At 35.9% G+C, this 16,103-nt stretch overlaps 2 protein-coding genes and 1 pseudogene across 2 annotated transcripts; 1 reads left to right on the forward strand and 2 right to left on the reverse strand.

Annotated features, from left to right (window-relative positions):
- The first annotated feature begins 5,765 nt into the window (after positions 1-5,765).
- Positions 5,766-7,809, forward strand: LOC121753633 (succinate dehydrogenase subunit 4, mitochondrial-like). Its single transcript, XM_042148857.1, has 3 exons — positions 5,766-5,869; positions 5,956-6,224; positions 7,388-7,809. The coding sequence occupies exons 2-3, from the start codon at positions 5,964-5,966 to the stop codon at positions 7,559-7,561; spliced, it is 435 nt and encodes a 144-aa protein (XP_042004791.1). The 5' UTR covers positions 5,766-5,869; positions 5,956-5,963; the 3' UTR covers positions 7,562-7,809.
- A 123-nt stretch (positions 7,810-7,932) lies between these two features.
- Positions 7,933-10,578, reverse strand: LOC121753632 (thioredoxin domain-containing protein 9 homolog). Its single transcript, XM_042148856.1, has 4 exons — positions 10,417-10,578; positions 10,054-10,329; positions 8,517-8,675; positions 7,933-8,426 (listed from the first exon to the last, which is right to left on the reverse strand). The coding sequence occupies exons 1-4, from the start codon at positions 10,438-10,440 to the stop codon at positions 8,247-8,249; spliced, it is 639 nt and encodes a 212-aa protein (XP_042004790.1). The 5' UTR covers positions 10,441-10,578; the 3' UTR covers positions 7,933-8,246.
- A 2,391-nt stretch (positions 10,579-12,969) lies between these two features.
- LOC121753647 lies at positions 12,970-15,166 on the reverse strand (annotated as a pseudogene).
- Between the last annotated feature and the right edge of the window lie 937 nt (positions 15,167-16,103).

Genomic DNA, 16,103 nt, shown 5'->3' on the forward strand with positions numbered 1-16,103 from the left:
AACCCAACCATGATGACTGGAGATCCCAAGAACTTGGTTCAAAGGGACAACTAAGCTATGAGAGTTCATGAGAAACACTCAACTATATTTATTCCCTAGAGAGCAATAGAGTGTTGGAGAGCTTGCCTAGTGGTAAAGGCTAAGTCTATGACTTTTAATGGTTCTTAAGGATCTCAAAGAGATGGAATTCTCAAAGAAACCAAGTATGGCAAGGTACTTGACTAAGAATCACCTATGTAAGTGCGAAGTGTGGTCGCTTCATAAAAAATGCACTTATGAATCCAAAGTGGTGTCCAAGACCGCAATGGACACAAAACGTGAGAACGGATGAGGTTGAGGTGTTTAAGCGTTAACACCATTGTCTCGGTGCACGCCGTGGGGGATTAGTTCAAAGCATCGCGCTACTAAGCCGCCTGTGTATCCGATGGTGTCGACTATGGAGGGTTCAAAGTCAACAACTACCTATCCTTATGCTTATATACCTCTCGAGGGTTGAGCTTGTGTCTGCATGCATATGCATTCGGCTATTTCCACTCATGTGGGGGATTGTAGAAATCATGGTATTAAATATGCCCGGTCAATGGATTTTGACCAAATAATAAATGTGACGAGACATTTAATTTTGTGAAATTAAATGACATAGCGTCGATCTACATTTTACGTAGAAAAATGTAGTATATTCACTTTCTCAAATCCGATTTCCGGTGAGTGAGAAATAGTGGATTAAAGTTGGGCATAATTAGCTTTTAATTAAAGCTTGGAGTTGGAGCTTAGGGAATAATTAACTAGTGTTAATTATCCCACATTGGAGGATTAACACATCTTTTAATGTGTATAAATTAAGTGACTTTATGTTACTTAATAATTATAGTGGACCAAGATGGGTGAAAGAGCCCACACGCGCGCGCCGCCGCCGCCGCCCGCCCGCCCGAGCCCGAGCCCGTGCTCGTGCTCGCGCTCGCGGCCGCTGGCCTCGGGCCCGGGCCTGGGCCCCGGGCCCGATCCCGATCCCGATCTCGATCTCGGGCTTGGACTTGGACTTGGACTTGGATCTTGGCAATTGGTCTTTGGGCTTGGGGCTTGGCCCAAACTATTCTTTTTGGACCACCGCCGAGTCAGCAATCCAAGTGGCTTGACACGTCGTCAAGCGAGGCACAGTCACGGCTGCCACGTGAGAAATCCACACGCTCCACATGCGAAAGGCACACGCTCGTAACCGACGTCGGTTACGAATCTGCCATGATGAGCCTTCATGGCTCGGTTGACCCTGCATGGTGGCTTGGCCTATAAATAGGCTAGCCATACCACTGCATTAGGACACGCAATTCCAAGCATTCTCTGCATCATAAGCTCTCTCCCTCTCTGCATTGTCTTTCTGTCGAAGCTCTGCCCTCTCCTCCATCCAGTTCGCCGGAGCTCTACTGATTGCGGTGCTGCATCAAAAGAGACGTAGTCGTTTTACCTTTGGGAACGAAACGCCAAACCGAAGAGCACTACCGGGGCGTATCTCGTCTTGCGGGAAGAGGCCTCCTCGACTCGGCTAAACATTCACGGTTTATTTGTTTCATTGTAATTCAGTTCAGTTTCGTTTCTTGTATTCCTTCTTTTGGGTTGTATTACGCCCGGCTTTTATTTCTTGTAATCATTAGAACCAACAAGTACTCCCTCCGTTTTTCTATAGCTGGTCTTTTTTGTTTTTCATTTATTTCTTTTGGGCTATTTTCCACTCATTTTGAGGTCAAATATTCCCTCCATCTCTCTCTATCATGATTTGCATATTAGTAGCACTCCGCCGTTTCTCTGTAGCTAGAACTTTTGTTTTTCACTTATTTTGAAAAAAATGATACTAATATATGGTTGTATCTTTTGTTTTTCACTCGTTTTGTTTTTAAAACATGTACCTAAAAGAAATGTCACTGTAGAGGGACAAATAGAATATTTTACTTCAAAATAAATATTTGGGTGCTCGGAATTTGGTACCATCTCTCGAATATTGCAATGCAACAACAAAATAGGAATGTACACAAAAGAAATGAGATTTATGAAAATAATTAGTAGTATTTAGTTATACTAAAATGTGTGTAAAATTGGAAGAGGGTGTCCCTACTTTAGGCTGCGAACCGGACATGAGGAAGGCAAACTTTAATAATGCCGGCCACCTTTGTTAATTTTTTCCGAACAATAGTTTCGATCATTACCATAAAAAGCATTCAAATCAATGTCTTTTTTCTCTGCTGTATAGTGTTTCTCCACTCATTTTTAGTTAAGTTCATGAACATGAATCATACTGTATGAAATAAAACATAAAGTAGTAGTAATTGATTTCCTAAGTCGATTGCCACTAGCTTAAGTCGATCACTAGCTTGATTTTCACCTAATTGACAAGATCGAAGTTTAAATGATCAAATAAGGTCATAAATTATCCAAGAAAATTTGGCGTATTTTACTGGATTGTTTTTTATTTGTTTATATCCATATTGTAGTAGTAGTATCATTTAAAGTATTTGACCCCTTAGTGAATATGACTATGTTAACAACTAGTATCATTTAAAGTAATACGACTATGTTAACAAGTAGTAGTAATTGTTGTGTTTTGCCTATTGCCCGCAGGGGCTAGCGCAGTTGGCAACGGAAGGACAGATCTTGCTGCAATGTTGTGTTTTGCCTATTAGTGTGTGTACAATCTTCTCAGTTCTTATATCGTGTATGATGCTGATCCAATCTTAGGCATTTGTATAATAAATAGGCTAAAAATCCTTTTTAATTTCAAATTTTCTACTCTATGTCAACCGATGCAATATATGACACATTAAAATTTTGAAAATTGTCGTTGGTGCAATTTATGCTTTGGTTTAATTATTGTTTATCATAATGAGTTTTGTGTTACTTTATAAAATGTCTGTATTTACTTTTGAATAATTTTTTGTTGCTAATTTTGTTATGAACTGTGCGCTTTTATACTGCTACTTTGTTTTTCATTAATTTTGTTTACTCTTGAGCATTTTTTATACTCTCTCCGTTCATAAAAGATGTCACACTTGCGGAATAACACGAGATTTTAGGATGTTTTGTTTTGTTGTTAAGTGGAGAGAGAAATTGTAATTTTTATATTAATATGAAATATTTTTTTTAAAATGAAAATTCAACATCATTAGTGAGAAATTGAAAAGGAAAATGGGACGTAGTGAGCATTTAAAAATCTATTTAGAAAGGAGATCTATATATCTCCTTATGTAGTAGTGGAGTACTATTATTTCTTGGAATTGTTTTTTAAAGAAGTATTTTGAGGTCTACTTGGGTAGTACTATTGCACAAATAACAAAGTCAAAATTGGATAATATAATTGAGGTGGTGAAATATTAACGTGGATCTCCCAAGTACGCTAGTAGTGCTTTCATGAAGTGATGTATGAGACTAATTAAGGTTTCATTTACTAATTAAATTCAAGCAATTATGTTTATAGGTGACACTAATCACAAATGATTAAGCATAATTTGTGGTAGGATATGATGGCATTATCTATGTTACATTTTTTCTTGTTTGTGCTGAGATGGATTATGGTTACGGATAAGATTTTCAAGTGAGATATTTAGGGGTACTAACTATGCTTGTCAAATAATAATGCCCCATTCATCATTATAATAATTTGGGAATACACATTGGTCATTTCTAGTATGGTTTCACTCAATTCATAATCACATTTAATTGCCTATATTGATAAAGCCAAATTTTGAGGTGTTTAGACTTTAGCTTTTTTTAATCATTTCATTTGACAACGAAAAATGGTCATAATTCATTTCGAGAAAAGACAAAGAAATAGATGTTGGAAGGCGATTGACAATTATTTAACCAACTTTTTAGAAAATGGATTTATGCATTATCCAAGATTTAAAGCTACATAAACTTTTCAAAGAATTTAGAGGGAATCTAGCTTTGAAATCATGATTAAGGGGGGTAGACGGTACATAAACTTTAGACTGTATGAATTGCAAAATGAACTTTTAATTTTTTTTTGAATAATATTCACGAGCTTTATGAATTATCCATTGGGAGTTTGCCGACATGTAATTCCTATTTTTGCCATTTCATATTAGAAAATGTTGATAGAGAAAATAAAATTAAGAATCGTTTAACCAAGCCATGCCATAATGGTTAAAAAGTAGTATCTGTTTGAATATTGAATCACCAGATTATTAAGAAACTAAAGTCAAATAAGTTAACGGAATAAAATCTGCTTATATAAAATAAGTTAATTGGATACTAAAATCGGCTTATTAAAAATATATAATAAGATAGAATTGGCATATAAAAAACTTTTCATTTTAAGAAAATGAGACTATTTATATATAGTGGAATGAAGTTAGTGGATGTGAAGCTGCTAAAGTAGGATTTGAGGAAGTAGAATTTAAAAATTAATTAGCTTTTCTAAAAATATACATATTTAGCCGTTTTAATTAAGATGATCATTTTCTTGATAACGAATTGTTAAGAGTAATAAAGTGAAAAAAAGTTAAATATTTTAATATAAATAAAAATATTATTACTACTATAATCTAAATAGGGAAAGATGACATTTCAATTGGAATAAATTAAATATGAACATTTGAATGCAAGAGAGAGTATATCTTTTAAGTCAAAATCACCGTTTTTTTTATTACAAACAACGTTAATAAGATATTTCAAGCTTTTATTTAAGAGTTTCACCGAACAATTCGGTATAAGCTGTTTAAAACCCTTGTTTAGTAAAAGGGAATATCCTGAAATTATATTAATACAATATTACCATATAGTTTAGGACCACATCATTTACAAGGGAATGCAATAGATGTGAAATGCAATGTTTAGTAAAAGGGAATATCCTGAAATTATATTAATACAATAACCCTTGTTTGACTATGAGTTGTTAGTTGGCCCATTGGGCCCGACAGCAGCAAGACCATTAGTCCACTTAAGGCCTACATGAGCCCAAGTTTGGCGCATGTGCAGTGCGGTTCGGGTGACATGGCTCATACCTGAGGTGGCAGGGGCTAGCATCATGCACATACCCCGTTCTCTCAGCCTCATACCATAACATGTTCGGTACTTTTACTATGTATGCAACTTAGTTGATAAAACGTTTTCATTCAATAAATAGATTGCAGGTTTAACATTTCCGTGGTTAAAATGATCATTCTTTCATACTCTCTTTCTAATTATTCATGTCTCTTTCTTAATTACATTAGAAACTAAAAGAAGTAATGTAGATTATGGGAATTTTAGGGCCACATTATTTATAATGTGGAAAGGAATGAGAGTTTTGACCTTAGTAGGCCCATTTGGCTCGACAAGACCATTAGTCAAATTAAGGCCTATACGAGCGGTCGAGCCCTATTATTATGCATGTGCGGACGACGTAGCTCATTTATGCTTGTGACGGTGGGCTTACACTTGCACCCTCTTGAGTTCTTTTAGCCTAGGGCACATAACATGCTCGACATTTTCAATAATGTAAAACACAACTTAGTTGATAGACACACTTCTCATTCAATAATTAGATCCGAGTTTTGTACGTTTTCGTGCCTTCATGCCTGTGGTTAAAATTAAAAACTGTGGCCTGCACTGTAATCAACCTTAACACTTCAAAAAATTAGAAGATTGTGAATTTGATTATTTGTATTCCACTAAATTATATGTGATGTAAATAGGGAAATAAATTATGTATATTGGGCTGATAAAATATACAATGCCCAGGTTGGCCCACAAATCCATTTTATTCCCCAGCTCGGCCCAGATTTAATTAGAGAGAGTGGATTGATTTCAGCTATTGATCGACTCCGTAGAACGAACCCTAATCAGTGGATCTAATCTAATCCGATTGCAGATTTTTGAGGTACATTTTCCTTCATCGATTGAAGTTTTACCAGTTAATTGTATTGTTTTTTGCACATTTTTTCAATATTTTCCTTTAATTTGAAGCGAGTGCGATGGCAACTTCTAAAAGCGCATCAGCGGCGATTCGCCTTAGCAGATCGGCGGCGTCAGCCTTCCGAGCGTCCAGCGCCGGCCGACAGGTTCCCCACACTCCATCTTCCGCCGGCCAATTGACCCGCTCAGATCTCGCTTCTGCTATTGGGCGACCCCGTGCCCTAATGTTCCCCAGTGGCAGCAACATCTCTTCTTCTACTCTGTTCTCTGCCTCATGCCTCAACCGCGTAGCATCCCGCCCCTACTCTTCTTCTGCTCAGGTGCGTATGGTTTCGTTTTCTAATACTCGGAAATGCATCATCAATTCGTCAGAATTTCAATTTTTTGAAATGGTAGGGCTCAGCTGCTAATTTTGCTGTAAACGTTGGTTGAGTAATTGTGAGTTCACTGGAGATGCCATTCCGAATTCGTATGAACTCTTCTTGCGTTTTTTATGTGTTTGGGCAGTTTGTTTCCGTTAATTATCTGGAAAATTTGTGTGATCTTATATGGAAATATATTTCCTGTCTTACAAATCTAATGTATTAGTTTTCGGGTTTGAATTTGCTATGGATTAGTAGGTCGAGTTTAATGAGGTGACACAATGTAGATCTATATCTATTGGGTAATTGTCAACTAGGTTATTGAAATCAATATCTGTTTCTGCTTTTCTGGCTGAAGATAAATTGTTTGTGATGCATATACAGTGAAGATAAATTTTTGTAAAAGAGTAATTCGGAATTTTCATAATGTCGAACAGCGACAGGAACCATAGGCTTTAGTGGGCTATAGGTATTTTATCCTCATTGCTAGCATTTTTCCAATCCCACCTTTCAATGGAATACGAGTCAAGCAAACATTAGCTTAAATGATAAGAAATGATCAATAGCCTTGGAATATCTCAAACTTCTAATCCATCTTAGTAAATAGGAGTATTAAATTAGCCTATATACTATCTGTATTAATCTAGGCTGGTCTCAAAAGTAACTTCGCCCCTAATGTTCTTAGATGCAAAAGTTCTTAATTGTTTTCTCTTTTCTGTGCAATCCCACAATTCCATGTAAACTGCACATCCGTATCCTTCAGTCAGTCTTGTCTTATACCTTTTGACTCCACTTGAGCATATGCTTCTTTCTCCATGCTTTGTTATTGACTGAATTAAGATACACGTTAATATCAATGTGTCATGAATGAGATCCCTTGCGACAATGATCATTTTTGGCCTAAGGATCTACTTGTCCTCGATCGTCATAGTTCTCATGAAATTCCTTTGAAATTATGTTGCACTCGTGTTGCTGAAAATATATTTTTTGCTAACACTTATTTTTTGTTTCCAACTCATTAAGCATTAAGCAGGCCTGCTGCATTCCGTTTTCTGTATTTTTTTTGACTTTATATGTAGTTCATGGTAACTGTTGTAATAGAAAATGTTGGTTATTTCCAGATCCCAGGAACTAGAGCTATTCGGTCTGTACTCTGGCATATAAATGACGGCATGGAAGAGGTTCTGGCAGATTATGTTCACCATGAAATGACTCGAACTTGGATCTCGATCTGTTTGAGACTGTTCGTTATAATCATGACTAAGGACGTTGTCGTTGCTGTTGCTGATCTCTAAAAGTGGAGCTGTCTACATGGAAATGTGCTAACAATATTGGCACAATATTCCCGTCTTTAGCAAGAAAGGAAATGAATAAAGTGAACCTGTGCTCTGCTGAAGACCGATCTTTGTCTGAAAATGTATGAATTATTATTAAGATGCAGATTAGCTACTGCTAGGAAATAAAGATGATCGTACATTGCTGCATTTGGTTTACAACACTCCTCAAGTTTGGTTGGGAAATTTTATTGAGATTGGCTTGTCTACCGAGCTTCTTAAAATCGGCAAGAAAGGGGACTAGTTCCCTGTTTTAAGAACTATCATTAATGATTGATAAAAACATTTATACTAATATTGTAGGGATTTTTATGTCTACAAGGGCACAATAATTTTAAAGAATAAATATTGATAAAAACATTTCATAGGATGAACAATGTTCGAACATATGACCATACATATTGATCTACTGTGAAATGCCCTACTAATCTAACAACAAAAACTATTATCAAATGCCCAACTGATCTGACATGCAAGACAGACACCCCCATATGATGTGTAGACAACTCTTAATCTCAATCTTAAGCTCAACACGCAAATTCGAAGCCTCTATAGGACACAAACAAAGCATGGTGAATTCTCCAAACTGCCATCCATGAGATGACAAAGAAGCATATAGTCATGCAGTTGCAGGTTCCTACTTCAACTACTCGGAATCCGATGCGTACGAAGCAGCACCATGGCGGACATTTCTGGTTGGAGCTTTCAATTTGGACAGCTTCCCTAATGATTCACCCTCGAAAATAATGACCTCTGCTTTTGATATCCTCTCTTCTAGTTCCTCTGTGCTGAAGTCATCCCTCCCACCGAGCTCATCGAAGCCCACCTAATTCCCGTTGCAGGATAATCATGTCGTTAAGAAAGATATTATGACAAAGCTTGAGCTTAGGATGATTAGCGCTCACATATGACTTACCACATAGTCCTCCACTTTAGCGTTCTTAACAAGAGCTAGGGTTGGAAGAACAACTATCCGGAGCTTCTCACTCAGATATTGACTCTTCTCAGCATTGAGTTTTATAAATCGTGTTTCAACATGTTGTTTTGCCAGTATAGCCAAATGCTTGTCCATAACCTGCAAAAAAAAGCTATATTCAGTTGTGTGCACAAAATGACTCTTCAAACCCGCAAGGCATGTCATGCCACCTTTGTTTTTAGGTGACATTGTTAAATGAGATTCATGCTCAGAACTGAGAATCTGCCGACTAAAGAAAAAAATGATTGGGATGAGGCAAAAAATAATCAAGCTGTATAAATTGCCAAATCATTGGAGTTAGTGATAATAAGTACATGTATGATCTATGTACTGTATTTCTCATTTCAAACACCAGCAAAATCATATATGGCAGACACAGAAACCAACAAATAGAAGCATATACACCATTAATAGCTAATGAGAACCGGCAGAAAGGAAGCAGGGAAAGCTGAAATTCTATCTTGTACACTGCATCTAATTCAATTCAGGAAGGAATGAGGTGCAAACATGGACTTGGAACACTCATCATCTAATTTAATATCGGAGGAGAGAAAAGGGTTGTTTCACATATAACAGTAGTACAGTACCAACTTACTCTAACGAAATTCAAGGGTTCCTTCAGTAATATGGCGGAACTATTAGCCATTAGGCTATGCTTCCCATGGAAACCTGAGTTATTTATCGGCCCTTAATTCATCCTCTGATCCCATCCCATGCCAAACTATGAACCTAATAAAACCAAAAAAGTATCCTTGGTGGAACATATATGTTCTTAAACTCCAAAACTTCCTCCAAGAGGATGCTGATTAGATTCGACTTGTTTTCCCCATTCAACAGTGGAGGATGTGCACTTAAATATAGGTTTTTGGAGATTTTGAAGCAAATCAGATGCTCTCAGAGTCAGAGTCAAAACCCTCCCAACAAAATCTAACACTCTTCACACACATGATAAAACCAGAATTTTAGTAGGAAAATCAAAGCTGAAAGACAACCAAAGCACAATCACCACAAGTCCACAATGAAGCAAACAGATCCAGAAATTATATAAGACAGTAAGTGTGTAATTAAGATCATAAAAAACCTCGATTCCTCATTTGCTCTACTGGTATTTACTGCAAAATAAATAAAGGAACTTTAATTGGCAGTATACGATCTAGAACTGTATCCTCTTAAAGCATAGGCATAAACTTCATCAAGATACTATCTATCCAAAAGTTCCCACACAAAAAAAGTGTAACACAAAAATCTAGAACAAGCCAACTCATTTGCAAATGGTATATTGCAGCTTCTTCATATTCTCTCCAATGCCACTCCACACAAATTGAATTACACCAAATTTCAGCACTTGAAAACATAAATCCTTTCAAACAATTTTATAAGCAACAAATAGCACGACTTTGGTGACCAACACACTAACCAAAAAACAAAAATACCACATCACTGTGTGCAGTAAAAAGAGCGAGAAATTAAAGTATACCTTGCAAGGCCAATTTTCGCGATAAAAGTGACAGACGACGCGTTCACTAGCCTTGACAATAGAGAAAAACTCCTTCTCGTTGTGGATCTCAGTGTACTCGCCATGGCTGAGTTTGATCCAACGGCTCCTCTTCTCCGCCATTTTCTTCATCTGCTGCAGCCTCCGCTCCCTCAAGGCCTCAATATCGTCAGGATCCAACCGATCCAACGCTGAGATCTGGTCATCAATCTGTTCCTCCACTGCCTTCGCCACCGACAGGACTTGCTGCTCCAATATCTGCAAAATTAAGTTTCAAAAACAGAAACCGATTCAGAGACTTCGGAGACCTAACATCATAACAATCAACAATTGATCCGTGCATACCTCTTGAACTATTGAGTTATCCATGGTCGAATGCTTGGATCGAGCGGAATTCGAAGAATTGATTATTTGGGATGTCTTTCGAAAAATGAAATTTGAAAATTTATTCACCTAGATTCCATAAATTGGGCACTGATGTTGGGCCTAAATATGGTTTAGCCCAGATTGATTTGATGGGCCTAATTGGATAATTTTTATTTTATTACTAGAGTTATTTGATAAATTTATTTTTATATTTTTAACTTAATAAATTTAATTAATATGGGTTTCAGAGTTTGGACTATTGGCTTAATCTAACCAAATCAAATCCCTATCTCTAAGATACAATTAATATTTATGCGGGTACTAATAATTAGTACTACTCCTTTAATCCGTGTTAAATGAGACACTTCTTTTATACACAAGAATTAAGGAAAGGATGTTTGATAAATTAAGTTAAAAAAAATGGATAAGTGAAGGCCTAGTAAAGTATAGGAGAATAATGTAAAAGAGATTAAAAATAATTGATTTTTGAGACAGCAGTCAGCTACCCGCCTTGCAGTTGTTGCTGCAGTAGTTTGCATCTCCATCTACGTACATACACCAAATTCAAACATCAAACAAAATCAATTTCAATTATCCACCTCAAAAATCAATTTAGTTTTAGTATTACTCACATGAATCAATTTACAAGGCACACCACCATCATCAGAGTCTTCATTTCTGATTTGGTTTATAGTTGGGGGGATGTATTTTAATTTGATTGTGGAAGAGGAGGTGATGATTATTGATGGGGAAGGAAATGGAACACTCTAGTTTTAGTTTATAGTTGGAGTGAATTAGTAGTTTTTCTAAAATGCAGTATGTTGGATTAGGGATAGAAATAGCAGAGTATTAATTTGGACAGCTGGAGTTGTACACGCAGTTTCTGAAAACGTGACACGGTGCTGTGCTATCTTTATCGCTCTCTACTTACTCTTATGGGAATGCCAGATATAGCATGCATGCATCATATTCACCTAATTAAACAAAATAGGGACTACTAATTATAAAATGAATATTGATCTCTAAAACCATGAATTTTGGTATTTTCCACAAACCTTGAAATTGGTCCCAAAAATCACAAACTTTACATTTTGTTTGTTATTTCCCATGACATGTCAATCACCATAACCAACCAACTTCCGTGCATATTTTATCGTACTTGGCACTACTATTTCAACGTGATTTTCTACGTAGCATTTTATCCTATTTGTCACAAACTTAAAAAAATAATCTAAAATATCATAAACATTTTACAGTTGTCCACATATAATACCTTTTTTTTCCAAAAATGTCTTATTTGGGCTGCCATGGGAAATAACAAACAAAATGTAAATTTTGTGATTTTTTAGACCAATTTCAAAGTTAGTAGGAAATACCAAAATTGACCAAAGTTCATGATTTTAGGGATAATATCTCATTATAAAAAATGTTATAGTACGGCTCCAAACATATGGTGCTAAATAGCTTCGAAATTCTACAGAATTACATATAATCAGTTTTAAGGCTCTAAACATCTTACTAAGATCTTTGTGATAAAAACATATGGTTTTGTATCGTTGATCATTTACAAGCAAATCATCAGTTACATTTGCTGATGTAATATGCTACCCCCTTCATCCATGAAATATTGTTTAATTTTGACTCGACGTAGATTTTAAAAAATGTGAATAAAAATGAGTTGAAAAAATTAATGGAACGAGGGTCACACATTTATATATTAGTTTTATAATAGAATATGAGTAGATTTTAAAAAATGTGAATAAAAATGAGTTGAAAAAATTAATGGAACGAGGGTCACACATTTATATATTAGTTTTATAATAGAATATGAGTGTAAAGAGTTAATGAAAAATGAGGTCTATTTACCAAAAAGAAGTAGACAATTTTTGACGGACGGATCAAATGACAAAACTAGACAACATTTCAATGGTGGGAGTAACAATTAAGAGTGATGCTAAATGGCCATAATGTGGCCGGCCATAAAGAGTTAATTTAGTCCATTTACATGTATAAAAAAATTAGAATTACCGATATAAACTTATATGTGTGTGAATGGATTTGTAAGTTGATACTTATCTTTGAATTCTATTACGTAAAACACATTAATATCACGAATTAGTGTATACGTTGAGCAACAATCAAGAAATGACAGTAGTAATAAGTTGAGCAAAAACTACGAAAGAGCAACACTAACATGTTGAGCAACATATAATGAAGATGATATAAAAGTAAAATCAAGTAGTATTAAACCAAAAATTTGAAAAAAAATCAATTTTTTTTGTTATTTAATTAATTTATGGCTGGCCATAATTTGGCAGCATAGCATTATATTCAACAATTAAGTACTCGTTGTAAACTATTGATGCACGGTGCACCCATGTTTTTCAGTGGATTGCCAAAACCAAAGGTATAGATTCCCAAGATAATAATGTGACTGTGAGGCTCAATTATTTAAATGAAAAGCATTGGATGGTGGAAAAGGCATATGTAAAATAAAATGTAGAATCTATAATAATCATATGGGATGGCCTATTTGTAAATATGAGTAGTTTATCTCAAATAAATCTCATGTACAAATGCCACATACAACTTAGGTCAAAGAATGACATGATTCAATCACTTTGAAACAACCTAAACTACAGCTGAGGCTAAATGTCATATGTTTAAATCTCACTCACCTGGTTTTCCAAGTAATGTTTATCAATCCTACATAATTCGCAGGCTATTGCACACGAACGTGAGTTTATCACGAGCACAGCTACAGGTTTATGAACTAAAATAACATGCATATCTTGCAAGTTTCAATCAGGTCCACCGCGATCGAGCATGTCGACCAATGTCATCCTTCTGGGGAACCTTGGTGGCAACCTCAAAACCATGGGATCCTCCATTGCAATAGGAAGATGCGTTGCGCAAATGACAATCCCCCCCTTTCTTCCTATGTTCGTGGATGATATACTCGAGCAACTTCACGCCTTCCACCATCCAGCGCGACGGAAGGTTCATCAAGCAACCATATTGGCCTGTCCATAGCTAGTAACCTCGCAAGTTGCAGCCTTTTCCGCTGCCCCATGGAAAGCATTCTTGCTTTCTCATTAACTAGCTTCCCCAGCCCCATAAGCTCTAGGGCAGGCAGTGAATTCCCTTCCTTTCCTTCGAGAAGCTCAAACCATAAAACATTGTCCCGGACTGTGAATTTATCCTTGATGCCATCTTTGAGTGCAAGCCAGTTCAGCTGAAGCTTGTACTGATGGAAAATACCCGATTTAGTGATGTCGTGGCCATTCCACAGCACCTGCCCAGCAGTTGGTTTGTTGAAGCCAGCTAACATGCGCAGCAAAGTAGTTTTTCCTGAGCCATTGGTACCTGATAGAACGAGAGCTGATCCATCGTGAACAGTGGCATTGACATGGCGGAGAATCTGTTGTGCATTTCTCATGCAAGAGACATTGTCAAGGACAAGCCGAGGAAGAGGAGGTTTCCTCAGCGTCATTAAAGATATATAGAGTTTGAGTTCGATAAGCCAAGGGCGACTATCCGAGGGCTATAGCTGCCATGTAAAACCACAAAAAAAGTTACCTATTGACACTGAAAGTAAGAAAACCACAAAAGTAAAACCACAAGTAAAGTTACCTATTGACACTGAAAGTAAGAAAACACAAGTAAAATAGATGATAGATTCTCAAATTCTTTTCATAAATAATTTAGGGCAATAAAAAAATTTCCACCTGAACTTTACGCATTTTTGTATTTTGCCATCTAAACTATCTATTTTTCATCAATTTCTCATCTAGAACTCCATCTTAATTTGCAATTTTTTTACTTATGAAATGTTAAAAGGAAAAGTGTAGAAATGCACACTCCAAATAGCAAAACTAAAAAATGTTTTGTGTGCTATACATAATAAAAAAAATGTAAAGATCCTGATAGCGTATAATCAAAAGGAAGAAAATATCAGAAGCTGAAAACAAACTGAAATATTCTCTTCTCAGGTGAAGAAGAGTCAACAGAGACTCCCTTAAACTTAATTAATCTTGTTTGAGCATACATTCAAGTATAAATCATTTCAATAAAAAGGCACAATCTTTTGTGGTTGCTGTTTCTAGATCAGAACGATTAGCAACTGAGGACTGCTTAGTATCTGCTTTGTCCTTTCAAAAACATTTCATACTTCATAATGCAAAAATCGAACCCCCTCAATTGTGTGACATTGATAGAGACAATTCAATGTTGGAGAGTGGATTGTTTCTATACATATCAAAGATAAATTGTAGAAGGCTCCTATTGAGATCAGATTTTCTTAAAACGAATCATGATACTAATCAATAATATTGAACTCTCTCATTTCTTGAAAAATTTCTCAGTTTTCCCCTCTCATTACCGCAAGAGATTTTTGTAGTTGCTAAGTATCGACAGTTTTTGGTTATTACTGATAACAAGGCAAGAGACTGAGCATCTAATCTAATGTTATTTTTTGCGGATTAGAAAATTTAAATAAGGGCGGAGAGATACCGTAGAGAAGAAGAAGAAGCTTGGAGGAGGAGAAATCTTGCGACGAAGAAAAAAGAGGCGCGGAGGATCTGATCTTGATTATTAGTAGTGTTGGCAGAGGAATTGGAATGCTAGATTAATTGTGCAAAGACGAAGCTACTGCAGCTGCGGCGGCGATTCCGCTCCACCGGATTTCAGAGAGGTTTTGTGTGTGTGTGTGTTAGTGAGTGAATTGCGAGAAGAGATGAAGGTTTTGGGCTTTAAAGTTATTTTTAGTACTCCATAATGATGAGATTTGGGCCTCACTTTGATGGCTAGTCAAAGACTAAGCTAATTAATCATTTTTAATTCTAATTTTATACTACTAGTATTTGAATAATTTATTTTACTATTTAAAGTAGACTGACACAAAATTAATGAATTCGGGTTATGACCTTCGATTCGTGTCTCTATCGGGTTGACACGTTAATAATCCGATAATTTTGAGTTAGATACGAATGAGATTATAAAATAATATTATTATTTTTGTTATATACTCCCTCTATCCCATAAAAGTAAGCACTTTTGGTTAGGCACGAGTTTTAATGCTATATGGTAAAGTAAGAGAGAGATAGAAAGAAAAATTAATTGAAGTATTATTAGTAGAAAATGAATCTCACCACATTAGAGAGAAAACTCTTTTCAAAATTAGAAAGTTTGTGGGACAGATTAAAATGAAATAGTACATACTCTTGTGGGACGAAGAGAATGTTTTTTAAAATATGCTTTTATTTTTTTTGTAAATCAGGTTTAAATTGTGTAAAGCAGTTTTTTATCGTGTAATATCAAGTCGTGTCAACCATATTGCACCATGTTGTTAACAGATTCGTGTCAGATTTCTAGGTGCAGGTCGTGTTCAGATTTGAGTTTTGTCGAATTCAGATTAGGCCTTTATTGATTTAAGTTAATATCAAGTTGATATATATAAGACATAATCACGATTGCCATATTAGGCTTATGTATAAAAGCCAAGTGAAACGTTAATAAATTAGAATGACAAGTTAAAACTAGGGGTGGGAAAAAATACCGACATACCGAAATAACGGACTTACCGTACCGAAAATACCAGTTTTTTGGTATACCGTAGTTTTCGGTACAGTATGATACCGTACCGAAAACTTTTGGTACGGTAATGG

This window comes from Salvia splendens, chromosome 11, assembly GCF_004379255.2.
Source record: "Salvia splendens isolate huo1 chromosome 11, SspV2, whole genome shotgun sequence".
Classification (NCBI taxonomy): domain Eukaryota; kingdom Viridiplantae; phylum Streptophyta; class Magnoliopsida; order Lamiales; family Lamiaceae; genus Salvia; species Salvia splendens.